Genomic DNA, 23,717 nt, shown 5'->3' on the forward strand with positions numbered 1-23,717 from the left:
TGCTGGCTGCTGCGTGGGAGTCAGCAGGCAAGAGCGTTCAAGAACCTCTAGCTATGGTCACTCTAGGACAGTGACACAAGCCTAATGAGCTTCTCAGACGTCTGTTTTTACTGCTCTTCCTCCTGACTCATGCTGGTGATTTAGCCCATCACGTAGAGTGCTTGCCTCTCAAGCTCGAGACCCAGGTTCAAGTCCCCGGCACTGTTGGATTGTTGGATTGCGGAAATTCAAAATAAACCGTAGAAACAAATTCAGAAACCTCCCGACTCATGGGGAAGTTTTATTATTATTATTATTTTGCCTTAATGTCCATATGTCCCATGTGTCACCACTTCAGATGAGTTTTTTTATTTTAAAAAAAAATACACAGAGATGTGACAACCAATGAAACTCAGCCGCTAGCCACCTCATTCATTCCACAACTGTGTGGCCTATTTCCTTGCAGACTCTGCCATGCCATTTATGATTCTCGCTGCTGCTTTATACCAAACAAATGAGCCCAGAATAAAAGGTGACACCCAAATCAGCTGTGTGGTCACCATTGCCCAGACCAGCAGATTTGTCTTCACCCCAAAGAGGCACTGTTGGCAGGTCACCTGTCACCGGTTTCAGTCTCCTCTCTACAGGAAGACAAGCCTGAACTTGAGCCTGACAAAAGACAAGTCTGCAGTTCTCAGCTGTTTCTGGAAGAGTGAGGCATTTGCCCAGCATGACTCTCCTTTAACTTAGGTGTGATGTTCAGCCTGGCTCTAAAGCCCTGGCCCTCAAATAAATCAGAAGATTGGTGCCAGGCATTGTGCTTGGTTGTCCCCACAGTGTGACTCTTAGGGAATTATTCCAGAACTTGGTAGCAACTGTAGAAATCAAAGGGCTCCCTCTATGGTATAGAGGATATGGGGCCTTTAATAGAAAGTCATTGATTAAAAGACCCTGGCATCTCAGGTACAATTGATTTTTTTAATTAGAGGCAGAGACCAGCTTCACGCCCTATCCTCTGTGACTTCAGTTAAGGACAGGGAAATGTGAAAACAAAAAATTGTATAGGTTTCTATGTGCAAATCCCTATGAACCCATTAAGTTAGGTAAACATAGCTCCAATCTCAGTAGCCAGTGGAGTCCTGGGATACGGGCAGCTTCCCCAAGGATGACCTGGGGATGGAGGGGCAGCATTGATTTTTAGAAAATTTTAGGAAAAAAGGAGAAAGTTGGCTCCATTCAATAATGGAATTTAATTGCTGCATATGTATTTTTCTCAGCATCCAAACAAAGATGAGGATCATCCTGGTAGTTATCCTTTAGTTATTGATTCAGTTATGATCTCTAATAAGCCTAGGTACCAAGGGTTTTCCACCAGCTCTGAACTGTGGTACCTCTTTGGCACAGCCTGTTGTGACCCTAATCCCAGATAAGCAGAAGGACCCCCATTCCCATGTGGGGACACACCTGGCTGGTACCATTCAAGGCCCCCACCAGACATTCTGAAATGGTTGCAGAGGTACCAGAAAGCAAAGTCATCTAAGCTGGAGTGTCCAGCACCCAGGGCAGCCCCAAACAAGTCTGCCCAATTTTATATAAATACTTAGACAGGCATGAAATGGATTTTCTGGATGTCTGGCTTTCCTTCCTATTGGCTTCTCTCTTCATTTTTGCCGCTACTTCTTTTTTATTTTTTCTCCTTCTCCGCTTTTCTATTTTTTGCTTTTTTTCCCCTTTCTTTCTTTCTCTTTTGCTAATTCTGCTCCAACCAGGTAGCAATGCATTTTCCAGGAAGCCTTTTTAAATAGCTGCTTCCCTAGTCTAGTAAACATGAAAGCTGTTAGTGTCATTTTTAAAAAACAACAACAATATCCCCATTGCATATTTTTAAGGGAGATGATTATTCTTTGATGGAAAGAAACTACTCAAATTAGAAAATTTGGGGGTTACAAATACAAGTTCTGCAGCTTCCTTTGCTCCTCTCTTTTTTTTTTTTTTTGTTAATAAAAGCATTTTTAACCCTTTTTGTTGTCACCCTTCACACACAACCTTCTGGCCGCAGGAGGCTGGATGGAAACATTGACTACCAAGGTCTGAGCTCTGTTGCTCTCTGGACCGGGATACAGCCTGCTGACCATTAGCGGGCCCTCATCCCACTGCCCCAGACACCCAGCCTTTTGACTCTGGCCTTTATCTTTTAAGTGTGGGAACAGTAATCTGCTGCTCAGGTCTCTACATGGGAACTGCCCCACCAGACACACAGCTCAGTAAAGAGCGGGACCTCTCTTCCCTGGGATATCTGGTCTACCTGCCAGAAAACACGGAAGGGTTAATGCCAGCAAAGAAGTACCCATCTGAACATGAGAGAGCAAATGCCTCACTGGAGGGGATGGAGCCTGAGACGGAATTTAATGGCTTCCCTGAAAAATGTTTAAAAATGCATGTGGCTCAATTCCATGTTAGTACAGCAGCAGTCAAAATAAACTGAACCTGTCAGGCACTGGTGCTGAGAGAATGTTATGAATAGACTTATTTTGTAAAGTTGTCACTTTACACACCCAGAAAAACCAACCAAGGGTAACATCGGCTCCCTCAGCATTGATGTTGGTTAAATCCCTCCTTTGAATGCCTTCAACTTAATTTGGCTAGTTATGTGAGTTTTGTTGCTTTTTCCTAGTTTTCTGGAAAAGAAATTAAAACTGGGGGCTACGCAGATGGTACCACATGCAGAAGGACTGAACATGCTGGTGAAAACCATTCCCAGCTCACAGAGAGCTCCCTACTGGCTTCTGAATGAAAGCCTTGTTACCTGAGTGTGTTTGCAGTATAAAGTTTGGCAAGATCCGACAAAGACATGGGCAAGAATCAACCCTTTCACCCATAGCTGCTGGTGTCCCATATCCCGAGGTTTCATTGGTGCTAGGCCCTCCCCCAGCCAGCATCACCCTTCAGAGGTGATAGTTCCCTGAATCCCAGTTGGGAGAACTAGTCCACCACCTTCTAGTTCCACCCTGCAAAGATCCCCAAATGGTGGCCAGCCTGCCACCCTTCAGGAAGTCCTCCCTAACAACATGGGTAATGTCAGATTTTTGTACTTAAAAAAAAAAAAAAAAAATTGTCCAGCACCTATTAGCTTCATTTTGGGCAGATGGCCACTTTGCCAGGCTGTCATCCTTGCCTGGTGTATGAGCCCACTGCTCCAAATCCTGATTTGTAGAGTTAGAACTAAACCCAGACCCACAAATCTAAGGCCACGTGTGTGGGCACCATAGGTTTGGCCTCCTCGGAGCAACCCAGTCCTCCTAGCGGTCCCCACAGCTAAACACCCAGAGGGAAGGACCCTCCAGGCCTGCATTCAACCTGCTCTGGCCATGGGCAGATTGTAAGACAGCAGTATCTCTCAGGGTGCAAAGGTATTGTGGGTTCTTCTGCGTCCCAGGCTAAAGGGGGGGGAATAACCTATTTCATTTTATTTTTTTTTCCAGTTCTCTCAGGCCAGGCACACCACAGCCCTTTGAAACGATCTGTGTCCCTTACCCCACCCATGAATGTGCCAAACCAGCCTCTAGGACATGGATGGATGTCTCATGAGGACTTACGAGCTAGAGGACCCCAGTGCCTCCCATCCGATCATGCCCCCCTGTCTCCACAAAGCAGTGTAGCCTCTTCAGGAAGTGGTGGGAGTGAACACTTAGAAGATCAGACCACTGCTCGTAACACATTCCAGGAAGAAGGTAGTGGTATGAAAGGTGAGTGACCACACGAGGAACCACCGAGTCCCTCCCTTTATTTGGAGTCCCAAGGGTAAAGAGAGCTAGTCAGCAAGAGACCAAAGAGCCCAGCCCCTCTCCAAGGCTTATGCTTAAGAGCCTCCCCTTCCAGAACTCCAAGGCTTGCCCTGGTGGAAAGGGCTCCAAGACCCCTTCCAGTGCTTCCTGCCCAAGTCCAGGAACCAGAGCAAGTGAGGTCAATACCCTCCTAATTGTTTTCTATGCACTGACCCTCAGGCAACTAAATGGTCCCCACTAGCGCTAGCAGGGGTAGGGTCATCTGTTTGTAAAGCCTCTGAGCTGCTCCAGCCTCTGCCTTGCTGCTGTGGCCAGGGACCTGTCGCTAATTCAGAAAAACAAACCACTGATCTTTTACTTATTTATTTTTCTTCTCTAAATCTCTCTAATGCAGAATTACAGTAGTACTTTCCTTTCTCTCGCCCTTTTCTTTGATATCCAAAGAAACCTTTAAACACTTTTCTCTGCATCTGTTTAAGGGACAGGAAACACCTCTGAGAATCTCTGGTAGTGTTTTAAGCCTGATAATAGATTTGCAAGATAGGTGATGAAGGCCTTTTGTGCAGCCTAATAAATATTCCTACATTGCCTGCAGAATCTACCCTCTTCTCAAGATCTTCTTCAGGGGATACAAATTTCTCAATTACCCATCATCAGTTCAAAGAGGATGTGTGCGTGCATTTATTCTTAGACTCCAGTTGTTCAAGGGTTAGAAGTCCTTAGGGAAAGATGCTCAACAGAGACCTACTGATAACTATTAGATGGGGAAACAATCACCAGGCTACCTTTGGGACTCCAATACAGCCTCCTGTGCCAACATGAACACACAGCTGTTGCTGTTTCTGACTTCCCCTTCTATGATCACTCTTGACATAGGGTGCTCTGGACCCAGTCCCCTCTCCTCAGGGGAGCCTGGCACAGAAAGCATGCCCACACCTGTCCAGGTACCTGCTGTAAGAGGAAAACAGGCTGAAAAACAGAGCCTGTTATCTTGGGAAATGAAACCAGCCTTCTTCGGTCTTCCACTCAGATACTTAGGACTGTACCCTCCCCATTGCGCCCCCATCCCATAATGGTTCCTGTGCTGAATGACCCTAGGGAGTGGGATGTGTCTTGAAGTTTGCCTCTGGTGATTCATACAGGTCTTTCAAGGTGCTTGACAGGCAGCAAAAGCAATAGGTCCTTTTGGCATGGAGGAGTTGTACATCCTCTTCTCTTTCTTGGTTTTTGGGGGATTGGATCATAATTTTGGAGAAGTAGCAAAACCCGTTTTGGACACTACATGGTTATGTATTCATGCAGCTGAGTCCCAGGTGACAGATAGCAGGCGAAGCTCAGCTATGCTCTTGGTAAGCCTGACTTGGCGTCTATCACTGCACGTTGAAATATCTGAGAGGCCACTTTTGGCTAGCTTCTGTGCAGGTGAAGTTCAGTGTCTAGATGGTCTGTTTCCAAAATGGTGTATTTGATGTTCTAATCAGTAACTCTGTGGGAGGAAGCATTGGCTTGTATGTTGAATGGCAAGAGGACTCTGTGGCAAGGCCATTCACAGAGGTACTTGTCCCTTCCAGGGAAGAATGCTGATCCCACTGTGGGGATTTTGGACATTTTTTTTTTCTTCCTTATACTTTATTTTCTTTATTTCTTTTTCTTTTTTTTTTAATGCCTTAATGCATATACTGAACATCCCCCCCCCCAAAGTAGGTAAAACCATGCTCATTGTATGTTGGCATTTTGAGGTAAGAAATGAATAGTTTTTCTGCAGAGTCATGAGTGAGAGAAAAACTGAATGTCCTATTCCTGTTGGAGGATAAAAGCCAAAATTTTCAAAGTTCAAGGACTATCTCCCATATATAAACTTATTTGATTTCTTTCTGAAGAATTGGTAAGAATTATCTCCTCAGATATTATTTAATCAGAAAATGACACAGACAGGATCTCACATTGAAGATTTTCTTTATAGGCCTATGGATATTGATCAGAAAACAGGCTTTTTGATGGTTGGAGGAAACAAAGCATCTTTTTCCATGTAATTACACCTTCTTCGACCTATTTAACTTTCCTTCTCTCAGAGAATTGGATTGGGATTTAGGATAAAGTCACCAACAAGTTAAATGGCAAAAGAAGAAGGAGGAGGAGCGGGGGGAGGGGGGGGACATTGCAGAGGAGGAAGGAGGAGAAGAAAGAGGAGGAGGAGCAGGGGGGGGGGGAACATTATAGAGGAAGGATTCTGTTTGTAGGAAAGTGCATTTGCAGTTCAGCTGACAAATCAGAGAGCAGAAAAGTCCACACCTGAGAATTCTAACATTCCAAAATATCACAGGACCAGTATTTATCTAACAAAAATGTCCTTGCCCAGCCCTGCTGTGGGATGGCCACCATTAGGAACCCATTCACATCAAAGATCATTCAAATCGGCTCTTAGGAACATATCCAAGAAGCTCCCTGTAACCTACCTGTCCCAAGGGCTTGTCATTTGATCTCCATGTCTAAGAGCAATTGCGAGTTTAAATTTCCAAATTAATTTGTGCTTTTTGAGAAATGAATTATGAAATCAAGTGAAGTGCTTTCTAAAAAGATCTAGTGCTTCCTCCTGGACCCACGTGCTTGTTTCTTGTGACCCAAGCCCTTTCACAGGAGCATGTTCTACCTTAGGATGCCATCACCAAATTCCTGTTTTTCTAATTTTTAAATGCCCAATTTATATGAACAAGGAACCTGTAGGAGAATTTGGAAGATTTCCCAGACCTTCAGGGAATGCATGTTCTCCTCACCCCATACTTTGGGAAAAGAATAAAAAGTCACCACGATTGAACTTGATTTAGTGCAAATTCATCTTTCTGGCCAACAGGTGTGCATACCTTGCTGAAACACTATATCCATCCTTTCCTTCCTTTTCCTCTAGACTAACAAGGTTTGACTGCAGTCATCCCTTAGGAATGTTCCTCTTGGCAAGAAACCTTTCTTGCCCTTCTTATTTTTCACATGCATTCATGTAGCCTCCTTTCTGTTCTGTCATCAACACACTCTGCCACTACGTTCTCTCCCAGGTAGACCAACTCCTGCTCCCAGAGGAGTGACATCATCTGCCCATTTCACTTTGTCTTTTTTTTTTTTTTTTTTTTTCACAGTAAATACCTAACCTGATGGTTTAAGTCAGCTCCAAGCACAGACAAAATGTCCCTTAGGGTTGGGGGCTCAGGCTACAATTTGAGGCTCAAGAAAAAAATGGGATTGACCACTCAACTTGAAATCAATTGAGGAGAGGAGAAACACTGAGTTTGAATATGAAAATTTCCATCTTTACCATTCCCTGGGGAGGCTCCTGGTTATTATACATGTTTGTTATAAACATGCTGCTTGTGGCCCCAAATTAATTTGTCCTTGTATTTTTTCAAAAACTTCACTCTGACTTATCCCAAGGGAAGGAATCTCTATTCTGTGAGAGTTATAATCTCCTTTGTTCTCAAGCAGCACAGGAGTAGAATGTGGTCCCTTGGCTCTTCTGTCATACAGAGGCTTCAGGAGAGAGAGAGAGAGAGAGAGAGAGAGAGAGAGGAAGAGGAAAAGGAGGAGGAGGAGGAGGGAGAGGGGGAGGAAGAGAACAGAGAGAAAAGACATAGTTTCCTGGATAGGGATGAGCAATCAGTTGGTGGAAGCAGCATATTTGCCCCTCAAATATGCTGTATAAACCCAACATCTCAAAACTTATCAAAATGCCAAGGCTGTTGATGAATGATGTGACTGTGCCTGATGGGATCAAAGAGAAGGGATAGTCACAGGTTCACTTGTGTCCTCATTCAAGTCAGTGGACTCTTCTGAGCACCTGCTGGGAGAGACTTTGAACTAATTAGCTCTGGGGACACAAGAGTGAGATATTCCCACCTGGGTGGTCTCACTCTCAGATGAGCAGAAAACACCTCATAGTGCAGGTGCCCTGCTGTGGAAGTATGTTGTGTTAGAGACTTGCCCTGGGTTAGGGCAGCCACCAGGTAAGGCTCTAGTTCAAAGAGGAGGGAAGTCAAGGAAAGTTCCCGGAGGAGAGACCTGGAGCTGAGCCTCAGATTGCGATTACAGGCTAGTCAGTATAGAGAAGGAAAGGCGTTCTGTGCGGAGGGATTTTGCAGCATCACATAAGCATGGAGAGGAGAGGCTTAACCAAGGAGATCCCGTAACAAGAGTTAAGGGCACACGGGAGATGGGTCTGGAGAGGAGAAAGTCCGACCCTAGGCCTTGTGAAGGATTTTGTCTTTTATCCTGAAAGCTGTTGAAGGAATTTCTGCAGCAGAATGACCTGCCTAGGTTTACATATTAGAAGTGGGACTCTTGCAGCAGTGTAGCAAGGTATATGAAACTGAGGAGGGGGATGGGGATCCTGGATTGGAGAACAGTGGACAGGAGGAGGATTTTTGAGAAATAGATGAGGAAAATTAAGTTGATCCAAGGTAAGCAGCAGTGAAACTGGAATCAAAGGAGTGTGGTCATGGGATCTCCATGAGATAGACTTGAGAGGGCTTAGTAATTAACTGAATGTGGGCAGTGATGGAGCAGGAGGTATTGAGGACACTGCCCAGGTTTCTGCCTGGGACATTGGGGTAGCCCTTGGTGTCATCTATAGCAAAGGGCCCATGGGAGGAGAAATAGACAGAAGGGAGGAACAGCATGGGGCCTGGTGAATGTGGGAACTTGTAGAACATTCCACTGGAGGTGTGCAAACCCCTCAGAGGTTCCCACAGGTACCATGCTCCTCCTTGACCCAGCCTGGTTCCTCTCTGTCTTCCTCTCCTTATTTGCAATTTCAGCATTGTGCAAATCTGCAAGGAAGTGCATTTGAGGGACTTTATTCCAAACATCTGGATAGAAAAGCCCACAGATTTTGATTCTTTCGCAGTGAGTAGTTGCCTGTGTGAAGGGGGTAAAGATTGGCATTATGGTCTCAGTATGAGCCTCAGCATCACCTTTGCAAATTAACATCAACTGTGTGTACTTATGACATGTGGCATCGTGTTGGTACAAAAAAAAAAAAGAGGTAATTAAAACTGATATGTTATTGGCATACAGACATGATAAAGGTAAAAAAGAAACTTTGGGCACCAGTAATCTTGAAAGACACCTGGTCTTTAGACCCATTAACTGTTGAAAATATGCTGTTTGCCTTTTCTAAGGAGTCTCTCTTGGCTGAAACTTGGGTAAACTTTTTCTCTCCATAGCAAAAAAAAAAAAAAAAAAAATGTATTGTCTACTCTGAAATAGCTGGTTTGGGGTTTGGTGTTGTTTTTGAAACATAGACCTTTGATTCTCTGCCTCTCTCAGAACAAGCCTAGAAAAACTGAAAGGTGAGATCTTTTTTAAGGAAAAGGAACCTGCTGGAAGCCTTTCTAAGAAAGGTTGTGGATACAGCGTTTCTGAGGGTCATAAAGGTCCAAGTGATGGAAGGGGAGTGACACAACTTGGTGCATTGCTGGGACACTTTCCATCATGGCTGTCATTGAGACTAGTCATTACTGTCAGAGTGTTGGCTTTCTAGTGCTGTCTTCAATTCAGTTAACTTTAATAAATTTGCTTCATTTTCTTTTTTCCTAAAGGCCAACATACAACCTGCATGGACAGGTCTTGGTGGTCTCAGGGCCTCACTGTTCTCAGGCTAAGAGTTCTTATCTCTTATGACTTTGGAAAACAAATTGCTGGGATTCCCCCCAGGTCCTAAAAGTCTTGGGACTTGTAACCTCCACTCCTTCAGGTGAAGTGCTTTAAGGATGAAGCAGGCACACAGAGGGTAGCTTTTGATACTGATCACTGCCACAATTTAATGATGGAACAGCAATCATGGATGTCATGGTTAATGGAAATGGCAGGGAGCCATTTAGTCCCTATTATTGCACCTAATACTTAGGAGTGAGTACTTTACTCCAAAGTAGGCTATCTGTGTGCCTTTTAAGACCCATATTTGTCCCCACAAGCAGAAAAGCCCTCTTGGAGCCCACCATATACACTCCTCAGGCTCAAGGAGCATGCTCCATAGAAGAGATTCCAGTTCAAAAGGAACCAGAGACCAAGGCTCCTTTGTTCTTTTGCTCAGAGACTGGAATAGAATTGGGTTGTTCATTGTGCTATGGCCAGAAGCAAAGACAAGCTTTGGTAATCTTGATGGTGTCGCTAAACTTCTGTACTTTCTTCTTAAAAGAAATATTCCCCCACTTACTTCAGGGATGAAAAGTTGGTATCCTCTTGCCCTTTGGTTGGCTTTCCATCTTCCCTCCCTCAGAGACCCAAGAATGCAGTCACATTGGAGAGAGAGAGAGAGAGAGAGAGAGGCTTGATATTCACCTGGCTCTCCGAGGTGAATGGGATTTTATCTCCCATTCCACCAGGAGCCCTCTTGTGGAAAAATCCTCTTCCAGGGGTGCTTTACTTTCTGCTCTTCATGTCACTTCCCAAGTTCATCCTTCCTCTCTCCTGAGTCCTCCTCGCTTGTGGCTGGGTGTTCCATGGCTTGTTGACCTGGCTGTTATATACAGCTATAACTGTTTTGTTTTTCATTGGAGAAAAGCAGATCAAGTTCTCATTGGAGCTATCTTCTGTGTGAGCTGTTGGGCAGACCACAATACCTCTCTGGCTGATTTACTCGAACTGTAAAAGAAAAATAGAAATCAGCATAATTTAAAATTTGATCCAGTTGGTAAAGATCAATAGCCAAATATAGAACTTATTCCAAGATGGGTATAGCACAATTACCAAGAATGGCCCTCAGAAAATACACCAATATTGGCTGCCACAACATCTAGAAGGAGCTTCATGAAGAGCAGACTATGACATTGGCGGCTGCCATCTTGCACATGGATGGTGGTGCTTTCTCCTAGAAACCTCCTACCTCCTAGCCTTCTCTTCCTACACCTTCCCCCCAAAGCCTGCCATTCCAAGGCTCCCCCAGGGCTCTCTCCTAGCCTCCCTCACTGATCCTTACCTGAGTAATCTCACCTACTTCTGTGACTAAAACAGCCACCATGAACTACTGGCAAGGCAAGTTGTTCTCCAGCTCACACCTCTCTTCCAAAATCTTGGGCAGTTGAATTCTCTCCCTGGATAACCCAAAGGCATTGATACTTGTGTGATCAAAATGGAGTTCAACATTTCTCCTCAAATCTGCTGATTTTGTGTTTTCTCTCACCAAACCTGAATCAAAGAATTCATCTTCATCTCCCTCATGTCCCTCACTCCCTTCTCTTCCCTGATGTACCTTCGGTTTACATCCTTTCCTTCTCTGCCACCCATCCCAGTCCATCATCAAGGTCTTCTTAAACTCTTTTTGGTCTTCCCTCTTTTATTCCTCTGATGTAGCCTTTCCATTGACAGCCAGCATCTTTCCAACGCACTCATCTGATTGTGCTTCCACTACTCAGACCTCAACAGCCTTTCATCACCCACATGACAAAGTCTATTCTACTTTCCTTGTTTCAGCATTTCATATCTCAGTCATCTGACATCCCTGACTATGTGCCTCACCTGTCTCTGGCCATTCTCCTCCATTCGCCACCATTTGCTCTACCCTGAATGTTCTCTTGTTTTCTGTGCCTCATTTCTATTCTTCCTGCTTTCTGAGATGCCTACCTCAATATGGTCTGCCCAGTGGACTTGCTGCTACTCCAACAGCAAGTCGCAAGATGTTGTTCTTTACTCCCTCAGGCAAACCCAATGCTCATTATTCTGTACTTCCCTAGAGCTTTGAGTATACTCAGCACTGGTCCTGCAGGTATTATAATCTTGTGTGTGTGAGACAGTCATGCTCTCTGGATTAAATGTTCCTTGATCAGAAGGACAGGTCGTCACAGAGCCTGCCTCCCATAAGAGAGATTTGGTAAATGTTGAAGGAGCAAATATCAGGATTCCCACCTTTGGCAAGGAATTCACTTTATCATAGAGTAAAGACATTTTTTCTTTTTCTCATATTGCATAAGAGAGTGACTTTCTGGTTCGGGACTCCATTGGTATGTCCAACAGGAGCAACTCAGATCAAGTTCAACATCTGGGCATCAGCCCCAGGTGGGATCCCTGAAGGTGTGTGTGCCTTTGTCTATGTATCAACTTCTCTAGGAAACAGCTTTGCTTCTCCCTTTTTGCCTTTGTCTTCCAACCATAGCCACAGTTTCACAGATTGAAAAAAGAAAAATTTAAGCTTATATCAGGTGGTTCTTTAGCATTGCATCCATGTGGTTGGCATCTGGGCCCTGGGAAAGGACCTATGGTTTTAGTTAGAGTTCATCCCTGGCCAACATCTTAAAAATCCAGCATTTGAATCTTAAGAACTGGGATCTCCTCTTTGTTCCTCAGTTCCCACTGTAAGAAGGAGAGCTCTTTAGCTACACAGCACAGGGCTAGGCACTAAGATGCTCTACAAGCAGCATCAGTGTGTGCCTGCCTCAAAGAACAGAAAGTCAGAGGAGCTTACATTTCCTAGGAATGCATCTAGAATAGCTCTTCAGGAAGGTCTAACTCAACCTTTTCCGAAGTTGTATAGAAGTCTTTTCCAGGAAACTACTCCCAATGACCTCTATTTTGACTAAATGAGTGAGGTAGGCCCTTCCATGCCTCTATCAGGGGAATTCTAGTTGTCAAAAGAGTTTTGTATTAAACAAACTAGCACTGATTGAACTGAGACTTTCCTACCTGAGACCTGTTCCTTGTGCTTCCTGACTCTTAGACACCCTGTTATCACCTTGGCTTATACAGCACTCAGTCTGCAACATGAATCAGTAGCTCAGGATTCTGCTTGGCTTATCAGTGGATTTGGCATGACTAAGCTATAAGGGTACTTGGTGAAAATTTGGTCCATGAGGTTGTTTCATACTCCTTTGTGATGAATTGTGCCCAAGTGTGGCACTGGGTTTTCCAGACATCTCTGAATAATGGTCATTGCATTTTCTGAGCAGTGACTTAAGACTTCTCAAAGATGTGAATAACTATCATGAAACCTGGTGACAAAGTGGGAACATGTAGTTGGCTTGAAAGTTGGAATTGTAGTTATGCTTAGGCTGCTCACTCTGCAGAAGCATTAGCTCATTTCAACAGAAACAAAAGCATGGTGGAGAATAAAGTGTGGTAAAATAGCTCCAGGATATCACACAAGGAAAGTACCAGACTCCTGAGCTGGTATGTCCTGGACTCTTGACCCAATATGGTAGTTTGGGTGGAGGAGGATATAAAGGGTTAGTCTGACATGCCTGGGGAAGCCTTGTCTGTTTTGTCACAGTAATTTGAAGGACTTCCAAGCACAGAATGAAGCAATTTCTAGCCTGAGATAACTGAGTCTGTTCCTAAAATGCCATCCAATGTTCCTTTCTAATTATTCAGAAATTCCCCTTCATAGGCCTTCATGTGACAGCAAGTCAGCCTCAGTAGGCACCCCAATCTTCTATGTCTTTGAGTGTCAGGAGATGATCTGCCACTCACATTCCCTAACCTTTGGTTTGGTTTACCTAGGAGGCAGAGGCTGATTTCAGAGTTGGCCAGCCATCTTTCATCAACTCAAAACATTGAAAAACTGGAAGGTTCCCACTTGTTTTGAAATGTGTGTGGTTGGTCAGTGCTTCAGAATAAGGCACTTAGCAACCAACAATGCAGAATCTTGTGATCAACATGGTTAATAATTGGTAATACTTTGTGGAAAACATGAATAACACTTGCCCAATACCCCAGCACTTCAAAGTACCTTGCAGTCTGTGATTATTCAGTTCTACCACTGATGGGCTCTTTGTCCTTGTTTTAAGAGAAGATACAATGTAGGAAAGAACTGGGACTTGGGAGACCTAAGTTCTAGTCCTCATTTCACCACATACTTGTTCTTGATCTAGGCCTCCTGACTTAATGTTGTCATCTGTAAAATGAGCTGGGGTAGAGAGGGGAATGATTCTGGAAACTTTTCAAAGATTCTATCAACTCAAAAACTGACTTAAAAGACAATGGCAAGTGCTTTGTTTTGGTTATACTTAGCAAGGTCATATTTCTGTGGATTTCCAGTACAGCTACTATTAAATTTTCTTAACTGTAGAATCCCAAACTTGGAGCTTATTTCAGGTGTGTTGGGGAATTTCTGTTATCCTATGGTCTAGCAAATCTTTGGACCTTTTGAGTGGTGATATTTTCAGTTGACATACAAGGAAGAAGTTGAAGAAATATTCAGATATGTTTTATAGCATGGAGGAATGATCAGCAGACACATCCCCACCAAAGTGATAGTGTCAGGTCCAGGAAGCCCTTTATCCCACTGAGATCTAGGGAGGAGAAAGAAAGATCAGGCTATGGATTCCATTGACTCCACTTGTGGGGTACCACTGTTACCTGATTTTCCTATCTCTGCAGAAGGGGCTGAAATAGCATATGGAGATCTGCATTAAACCTACAAAGAAATTATCCTTAGGATGTAGATTCCCTGTATCTTGTTTTAACATTCTAAATTGGTTCTTTCCAAATCAACAGTAAGTGGTTCTGCTAAGGCCATGGTTTCTTATCTTTATTTTTTGATCAAGAACCCCTTATGGAAGCTATGGGTGACCCTTTGCCCAGCAAACTACCCACATATTTACAAATTGGGATATAACTTCAGGGAATTCCTGTATGCCTTGAAGCCTAAGGACCCCAAGTTAACAATCCATGGTCTAAAGTAGAACAAAGGAACCCACCAGCGGGAATGTCATTGTTTGCCCAAGATTTCTGAGTCCATTAATTTGCTGCCAAAATTAAGTAGTAACATCAAATTTTTTTTCTTTTGTTCCTCTGGTCATCCCTCTTCCTATCTCTGTTCCCACATCTTTTGTCCCCTCCTCGTGTCCCCTCTCATTTCTCTCCCCATCTCCTGCACATCTTGCACCACAGATGTTCCAGCCTGGTTAAAAAGCCTCCGCCTGCACAAGTACGCTGCGCTTTTCTCCCAGATGACCTATGAGGAAATGATGGCCCTCACCGAGTGCCAGCTGGAGGCTCAGGTATGTGCCTAAGAGGGTGCCCCAGGCAGCACTTGAAGCTCAAGCCCCAGGCAGGCCCAGGCTTATATCCACCCAGTAGCTTGCATGTTCTAGGGATGCTTGGGGCCAGGGCATCCACTCTTGCCTCGGAGTCCAAAAGGAGGCAGAAGATAAGCAGACAACCAAGCGGATAATGAGGGCGAGAGAAAGTTAGGAAAAGATAGAATCCAAATACACTCCGGAAGTTCCAAGGTGCTGGGGAGGAATCAGTGGAGCCGCCTAGAAGTGACGTTGGACAAGGGCCCCAAGGAGTTGTTGCCTCTATTTTGGTTTTCCCGACTCTCTCCCTCCCTCTGCCCACCCAGAGCTTGTTTGAATAGGAACAGGTCCATTGTCTGCTGTCTACTCCGGTCACGTATCAGTTAACTTCTAACTGGACCAGTGAATAGAGACACCAGGTCATGCTTCAGACCTGCCCCAGCACTTTTCCACAATCACATTTAAACTGGTCTTAGTTGAGACTGGAGTAAATTGTTCAAAATATTTTTGTTCTTCTAAACTGCCTTGAGTAGCATGGGAAAATGATTGAGAAGGAGATTTCCCCAGGTCTCAGATTTCACTTCCCTTGTATATGCCATAAAAGGACAAAGTTCCTCCTTCCTTCTAAAGCATCCTTCCCCAATACTGATGCCAAAGTCCAGTCAACAGAACCCCTGAAACTAAGCATGTCTCCTACCATGCTGTGTTCCAGTCAATAGATCTGACTAATGTCTTTGTTTGGCTTGTTTAAAATGCTATTTGCATGTCTCAAATTGACTTCAGTTTTCTTTGAGCAAAGATTTTAAAGAACTGATGGTCTGAATGAGCTAATATTTCCCCTGCAGGAAGAGGAGATTTTGACCATTTGGGACATGGCTGGTCTGGATACATACCTCCCAGCAGATCTCTGGTTTCCCATTGCTTATTCAGTACCCTCGGTTAACCTCTGCAGGCCTGGCTGAATACCAGTATTGAGAGCAAGACAAAGCCCAAAGTCACTGCACATTCTCTGAGAATGAAAGGCACTAATTTCGACTTCCTAACATTTCTCCTACTGCTTTTTGGATCTTGGTCACTCCTCAAGATCCCAGGAATTGAGAAGAACCCTTTCAAAGAGCATTTTTGTGTTTGGGTCAGAGTTGAGAAAATAATCCAAGTCATCAGTTGTTCAACTTGAGAAAAAACATGAAATAATTGACACAGAAGGCAAAGCCAAAGCCTGACACGAACTTTTCGGAGTAACTTAATTCACTTCAACCCAAAGTTTAAGCTAAACAGCAATATACCCTCCCCATGTCTCATCTTAGAAATTGGGTTCATTTGTCACTTAAGTCTTAATTTTTCTATGTAAAGTAGGTGCCACTGGGGTTCCCATCCTTTCCTTGATTAAAAGAAATTCAGTGGAAGAGTTGTACCAGGGTAGAGGTCCTGTATTTGCGAGCCAATGGAAAGGGACCTTCTACTGGGGAATTTGCAGGAGCTATAATCAACAAGTGTCTGACAGAATTCTTAGGTTCACCACTACTACAGATTTAGGAAGATAAAATCTACAATTCTGGGAATTCTATCATTTACCTGAAGTGATGAGTGAATTATGGATTTATTTTCTATTCTGATTTTCTTTATGGAAACAGAAGAAGGCATGCAAACTAATTTTTAAATTTCCCTGTTTTATAAGATGCCATGTGGACTGTATGGGGTTTTCCTGTAAACACAGGAAAGATTTGAGAAAGCAACAAATAGCTGATGAGCTTGGAACCTCCAGGGAAAACAAGAGGAGCTGAAATGATAGGGCCTGGGGAAAGGGGTGTGGGACTTAAAATTATCTTCTAAGACTATTGAAGAAATGTCCTGCTGGGTGGAATAATTGGCTATTCTGTATCTCTCTGTTCTAAAGGTCACATGCAAAAGGTGGAGTTAGACTATTTAGTCAGAAGAGGTTTCTGACAGAGGTACCAAGGAGAGAGAGAGAGAGAGAGAGAGAGAGAGATGCATATCAACTACATATGAACATGTAGGAACCAATAAGACAGCAAACTACTAAGTAGCTTCAGAGGGTCTCTAAGCCAATTCTTAAAAATGTGTTTTAAAATACAACTTATTTTTAATTCCAGAATGTTACCAAAGGTGCAAGACATAAAATTGTCATCAGTATTCAGAAGCTCAAAGAAAGACAAAATCTCCTGAAGTCTTTAGAAAGGGTAAGTTATCAGGGAGCGAGGGAACTTTTCTACCTTCATCATGGGAAAATGGATCAAGGAAAATTCTCAGTCGAGAAGGTTATTAGCAGACCTTAGGGAGGATACCATGCAGTTTCCTTAGCAAAGTCAGAAAAAGTGAGGTTTGAAGTGAGGTTTCCTGGTGACACATGTTTCCTTGTATCCTGGGTCCAGGCTGCCCATGACTGGCCATCCCAGGCCTCTGATGAGGTGCTGTCAAATCCCCCGCACGTGCGCCTCCGCTTCGTAAGCACTTATAGAGATCAGCATACCAAGGCGTACTCCAGGCTCCAAGGAAGGGATCCAAAGCATTAGGCAGGCAGACACACTTGGCTCTTGAGAGAATAGTTTTAGATTTTAATTTAACAAGAAAACGAGTCCCCACAACTTGATAAGAACCATATCAAAAATGTAGAATGCTGGGAAAAGTTATTCTGACATTAAAAGCAATTCTTAGGTGCCCACTGTCTTTGTTTGCTGCTCATACAGGTTCTCTTTTTAAACTTGTATCTGGAGGTCGTCCTGGTAACAATGTCATCTTTAGGACTAGGTGTCATTATGATTTCATCTAAAGTCCAAAGGAGAGCCAGGCCCTGTTCCACACACAAGTGAACCCGTGTTGCTTCTGTCCCCAGAGCTGCGGTTCTTGTGTGATGGTATTGGGAGTGATGGGTGGGAAGTTCTGTAGGTATTTGAAACCTACAGGGTGTGTATGGTAACTTCTCCGTTATCCCATGGAGCCTTTGAGAGGGGACAAAATATTGAACTAGGCCATCCTCAAGCAAGTTTGGTGAACACAAACGCTTGAAAGGAGCAGGAAATTTTAAAAACTTATTCACAGAGATGTGAATGTGTGTAATTTTGCATGCACAATATAAAGTTATATTTATGTTTTATATCATAAGTTTTGTGTGTGTGTGTGTGTGTGTGTGTGTGTGTGTGTGTTTAGAGAATATGCATAAAACCTGGGCATGGTGGTGCATCTCTGTAATCCCAGCTACTTAGAAGGCTGAGGCAGGAGGATCACAAGTTCAAGGCCAGCCTTAGCAATACCCTATCTTGAAAAATAAAAAACTCATGGGTAGTACACCCTTAGGTTCAATTCCCAATTCCCAGCACCACACACACAAAAAAAAATTGTGCATACAAAACTTAATAAGGAAAGCTTCTTTTAAAATCTCTGGATGGATGGACAAGTAGGAGCTACTCACATGCACATCTGTACATCCATCATTAAAGACATACTCTTAAAGTGCATTCCAGATTACAAGTGAGCTGTACAACTGAACCTGAAGTTTTGTTTTTGTTCATAATTTTATGTGAACTCCTTTGCCAAGCAGCTTATCTAACTGAGTGATCATTGCCATTTTTAATCTAAGAAAGTGTTCTCTTTGGGGGAACATTCAACAAGCCAATTTTACTCTATCTGTTAGAAAAGTTCAGCAATTATTTTGCATAAGGATTAGGTTGCTAAGCATTACCGTGAAAGCATGATGTTTCCTTTCTTATTTCTGGAGCATCCTTCAGGAATTCATTCATACCTTCATCACTGAGGAAATGTACCCCTCACTTCAGAGATGAGAGATTAAATTACTGTTGCTTTATTGCAGTCTTGGGCCAAAATTGGAGCACTAGGGCAGCCAGGTAGCACAGGTGGCCTGATGTGCCATTGACGTTCCGTCTAGGCTGTGGTAAGTCCAGAGTCACACCTAGAATTGTACTAACTGCATACTCTAGTCAGTACTAGACACTACTGACTCCCAGTTTCCTGGCATGGGAATGTAAAACAGATGACTTTTCAAGGCTAAGAGGAAAGCAATAGTGAGTTTATTCACTTTGACTTCTTTGAGAGAGTAAAGTCAAGCCTATCAGATGACCAGGTTGAGCTCACTTCAGATTGCCTGAATGTTTGGATGCTCTGTTCCTTCAGGATCTGATGGCCTGCAGGTGGGGAGGAACCACTCGGTATATGCAGAGGACTCTCTTTTTTTCCTATGGGAGCTGGGAGGGCTGCCTTTCCTTCCCTTTGAGGTTGAGGTTTGTTGTTCAACACTGATGGCAAGTGACACTCAAATCAAGCATCCCCGGACACCTCTTGACTGACTATGCTGTTGGAAATGTTGTCACCATGCCCTTGCCCCCTCTAGCATTCTTACCTCACATAGAACCCAGATTTCTAAGGAGATGGCTGGGACCCCGCCCGAAGCTAGTTCATAATCAGTAGTTGCCACAGATGGGCTCTGTGTCCAGAGCTCTTCCATTCGGTTCCTGAACACTTACTAGGCAACTACTTGCACTTGATTTGCCCCATCCACTGGAGGCTGACCGTGAGTGATAGGTGGTTCCTGCTCGTGGATATACTGGGATGTGCATTGGGATGACCTCACAGCACAGTGTGATGAGTGACATGCCCCAGGCAGAAGGGGAGATCTTCCTGGAATGAAGTAGGCCACGCTGCACAGGTTTGGAGGGAAACCTTTCTAGGAGCTTGATGCTGCTGGGAGACTCATGAGGAGACTGTGGCAGGGGCTTGATGGGACCTTGAACCACAGCAGAGGCAGTGAGGGTGGAGAAGGATGAGAGGCATCCTTCAGAGATCATCGGGAGGTCTTGACTTGGATGTTGTGGCATTTGGGGACAGAAATAAAGGAGGAATTACTAGAATGGGTAGAAGGGAGTTCAGTTGATTGGGCTGAGTCTGAGATGCCTGTGGGACACTCAGAGATGGCAGGTTGGTGACCAGAAGAACAGGTCCAGAGTCCAGGAAACAGCAAGATCTGAATGATCCAGTTGTGGGTCATCTGTGTGTATTGGTAGTTGGTGCCCCCAGACGCGAGTGTCAAGTGAGAAGAGCTGAGGACACACCCTGAGGTATACCATTCCATGTGAAAGCACCCAATAAGAGAGGCTGAGCCCTGAGCTGTGCCCACAGCGAAAGGAGAACATTTGATTCCATCAGGTGGCACAGATGGGTCACATACAGTGGAGACTAAACTCTGTCCCCTGGAATTGGCCATCAGCTGGTCACTGCAGCCATGTTGAGCAAAAACAGAATGGGAGGGGACAGAAGCAGAAACCCACACACCAGCACTGTGGACGTGCAGTGAGGCACCAAGTATGGAACTGTAGGCTTCTCAAACTATTTGATAGGAAAGGAAAAAGCAAGATCATAGTGGTTACTGGGGTTGATTTGTTTCAAAATTTATCTTTAATAAGAAAAAAATGTCTCCATCATCCATTCTTTCCAGTTGACTTCCAGATTGTGAAATGGAACCATTTCTGAATGTGGAACCTGGGTGGGAGAAAGGAACACACATTCATGAACAAATGCACGCATGCACATACACACACACACACATACACACACAAACAAACACAAACTCACACTCACTTCAGTTCCATTTATTTCCCCTTCGAGGGAGAAAAGTGCTCCTCTGGAAGTCCATACCTTTTCTTTGGACTCTTCCAGATCTTGTTCTTGAGGTTGGATCTGAGACCCCTTTCTCATCAACTACTACAGAGAAACAGCAGTTGCATTTAATAGCATTAGGTAATAAGTATTTCTAGAATAATAATGTTATGTAGTACAGTGCATTTGATACTTTTTAAAATGTTCCACACATATCAGTGCATCTGGTCCTGACAGCAAACCTCCTAAGGTAACAAGATAGATGCTTGTTGTGAGAGAAGGAAACTTAGGTAGTCCAAACTTCTAGCCAGCCGCCACATGGTCCACCCTGGAAAAGCTCTCCAGCTTCATCCCTGGGCTCCTTTCACCTGTCCTTTCTGTCCCCTCATGCTCTTTACTCTTCTTTTTTCTTGAAGCACCAGCACACACAGACACAAACAGTAACCCCACAGTTCCCTGTCCTGACACCAGCATACTGTATGGGTCCCAAGAACCATGAGCATCTCAGGGCAATGACTGCTTTTATATCCCCAATGCAGAACAGCTCCCAGCTGATGCAGGGCTCAGCAACTGATTGATGAAGGAAAAGAGATGAGAGAGAATGATCTAAGTAGGCCCAGTAGGCCTATTTTGTGAGAAATCCAAATTCTTCTCACACGAAAGGAAGGATAAGGCCAGGGACAAATCACATCAGCACCAGGGACACATCACATCAGTGCTGGGGACACTTTGGCTGACCAAAGCTCTCTTTTCCAGATGTTTTCTGCATTGTCATTGTCACATGCTTAGGAAAGGCACTGAACTAACCTTCCTATAAGACCTAAGAAAGGCCAGAGCTGGGCTGGCTGGACAGTAATTTCCTTCCTGCTCGTCCAATGAGCAATCACTGGACTGCTGCCATGGACCAGACTCCCCATTATCTGCTTCCCAAATGAACTCCTCCTCTCAGCAGTTTCGAGTGGGCACGTGTTATTGGACAGCTTCATTTGCCTCTTTGTAATGTAGGATGATATTTTTGGTATAAAGAATCGATAGGGGCTTGTCAATGTGGAGAATTAATCCCCATAGCTAGTCGAGTGTGCTAGTAGGTTGGGTCCCGTTGGGCTGTTTTCCTTCTGCTTCTCAACGTGGGTACTCAGTGTTGAGTTCAGGACTTCATTCTTAAGAGGTAGGAATGCAGCCTGATGGTCACAGTGCCCACCACCCTCTGATGCTGGCATAAACAAGGGTTTGGCTAACTGGTTGTAAGCCAAGTGTTATCTTTAAGACGGTGGTTCCAAGTCCAGGGGGAAAACAAAACTCCACGTGAGCCCTGGGAAGTTATATTTTACAGAGTGTCCAACATCATGTATCATGTTTATGCTTTCCTTTTTTTGGTGTTCTTGCCCCAGTAGAAAACAAAAGTGAGATTTGAACTTGGGGCACGGATGTTTCCTGTTTGAAGTTCAGCTCTGAGCATAATCAAAATCACCTCCCCTCTCAACCAAGCCTTCTTGCCAGGTGACAAGGGCAGGCAAGGGCCTGGTGGCAGTTGACACTGTCTCAAGCATGTGTTTGCTCACCTGAGGGACACACGATGGCATGGCGGGGACACATGCGATGCCCCCCAACTCAGCTTGCCCGTTTCCCCCTTGCAGAACCACATCCCCTTCTCTCTTTTCTTCCTTCTGCTCAGTACTGGGCTGGACAGGAGCTTGGTACCCTCACAACACAGGTGCTGGTCGGCAGGTGCAGTGAGCCAAGGGAGGGCCAGAGTCCCCAGGTGGCACACAGTTGGGTCAGGAGAGGCCATAGGTGCTCCTGAGCATGAGTCAGCTGCTTGCTCTCTGTGCCCTGCCCTGCTCAGATCACCAGGCCCAAAGTCAAGGAAGTCACACACACCCTGGCATCCAGATGCTTCCAGATGTTGGGAAGGACTGGTCCTGGGGCAGCTGGGAATTAGAACGATGAGCACACACCCACCACCCTGTGTGTGGAGGGAAAGCAGGAGACTCTGAGGCCCTCCTTTAATGCAGACTGGACACTAGCTCTGGCCAGGTTTGGGACGCTTCTGGTGACTAACTGGAAATTCACTTCCTTCATAAAACCTTCATCCCAGTGAGGTAAAGGCACAATTCAGGTTCTACTTGCTGTCCTTCCTAACAACAAAGCAGGCCACCACTGACACCAGGGTGTGGCTGCCCAGGATTGAAGCACCTGAGTTCAAGGCTGCGCCCTTGGCCTGCCCTTCTCTGCTCAGCTGATTGGAAAGGTCTGGGTGCAGGAACGATTGTGTTCTAGATGTTTGCATTCCATGACATCAGTGAGCCATTTTTCTCAGCAAGAGAGGATCCCAGGAATGGTTTGGGTACTCGGGTGTCAAGCTTTTAAAATTATGTCCTTGCTATTCTGGGCTCTCAGAAGATAGAGTACCTCATTAGTGATCCAGACCCTGGTTGGCAGTCCTTCCTGGGTCCCAGGGAGAGCCTTGATTGCATGAGCACGGGAAGGCAGCATTGTGGCAAAGGGTCCTGGCCACCCACCACCCTCCTCACCACAAGCACCCGGCCAGTCCAGAGCCATCCGTCAGTCCTCCCAGAGTCAACTTTCCTTTTTCTAATAAGTAACGTCCAGCCTATCCAACTATGAGCAGAATGATCCGGGTTTGTTTTACAACATAGAAAGACATGTCTATGTGACTTACCGTCTATCATACATATGTTAAACATATGTTTTCCAGAATCATCCTTCTAAAACTGTCACTCCCCTCCTGAAAACCCTCCCTGGTTTTCCATCTCATTTAGAGTAGTTTCTAATATCACTGCCCCTGCCCTCGGGCCTCTGTGACCAGGCCTGGGGGCTCTGAGACCTCATTCCCACGCCTCCGCCCTCAGCCACCTGCACCACACAGGCCAGCTGCTGATCCTCACGCATGCCCACCTCAGAGCCTTTGTCTTCTCTCTACCCTGGGATGCTTCTTCCTGGGACCTCCTCTAGTGCCACTCCCTAGAGAAATCCCGTCATGGCAGCCCTGGCCTGCACCCAGCCCCTGGCATCATAGATCTATCTCATGGTAGGTTGTAAAGTTCCTGCAGGAATGCTAAAGGCTGTTCCCACCATGTCCCCATGTCTGCCATCCCCCTACCTGGCATGGTGCTTGGTGCATAGGAGCACGCAACACATAGCAGCACACAACACAGGGGTTATAAGCTGCAGCTGTAAAAATACATCATCACAATCACCCAATGAAGCAGCTACCATTATTATCCTCATTTGGTACTCAGGGAAACTGAGGGACAGAGAGGTGAACTCATTTGCATAAGGTCACACAGCAGTGCCAAAATTCAAA

At 44.8% G+C, this 23,717-nt stretch overlaps 1 protein-coding gene across 2 annotated transcripts in view; it reads left to right on the forward strand.

Annotated features, from left to right (window-relative positions):
- The window catches only part of Samd4a (sterile alpha motif domain containing 4A), a 208,910-nt gene that overhangs the window by 153,938 nt on the left and 31,255 nt on the right, over positions 1–23,717 (forward strand). Inside the window, exons 4-6 of one of the 2 annotated variants that reach the window (XM_047542032.1) lie at positions 3,462–3,725; positions 14,634–14,743; positions 16,876–16,962. In XM_047542032.1, coding sequence (XP_047397988.1) covers positions 3,462–3,725; positions 14,634–14,743; positions 16,876–16,962 — 461 coding nt within the window. The remainder of the gene's footprint in view (positions 1–3,461; positions 3,726–14,633; positions 14,744–16,875; positions 16,963–23,717) is intronic. The other variant, XM_047542033.1, reaches the window with a different exon arrangement.

Source organism: Sciurus carolinensis, chromosome 2 (genome assembly GCF_902686445.1).
Source record: "Sciurus carolinensis chromosome 2, mSciCar1.2, whole genome shotgun sequence".
NCBI lineage: Eukaryota > Metazoa > Chordata > Mammalia > Rodentia > Sciuridae > Sciurus > Sciurus carolinensis.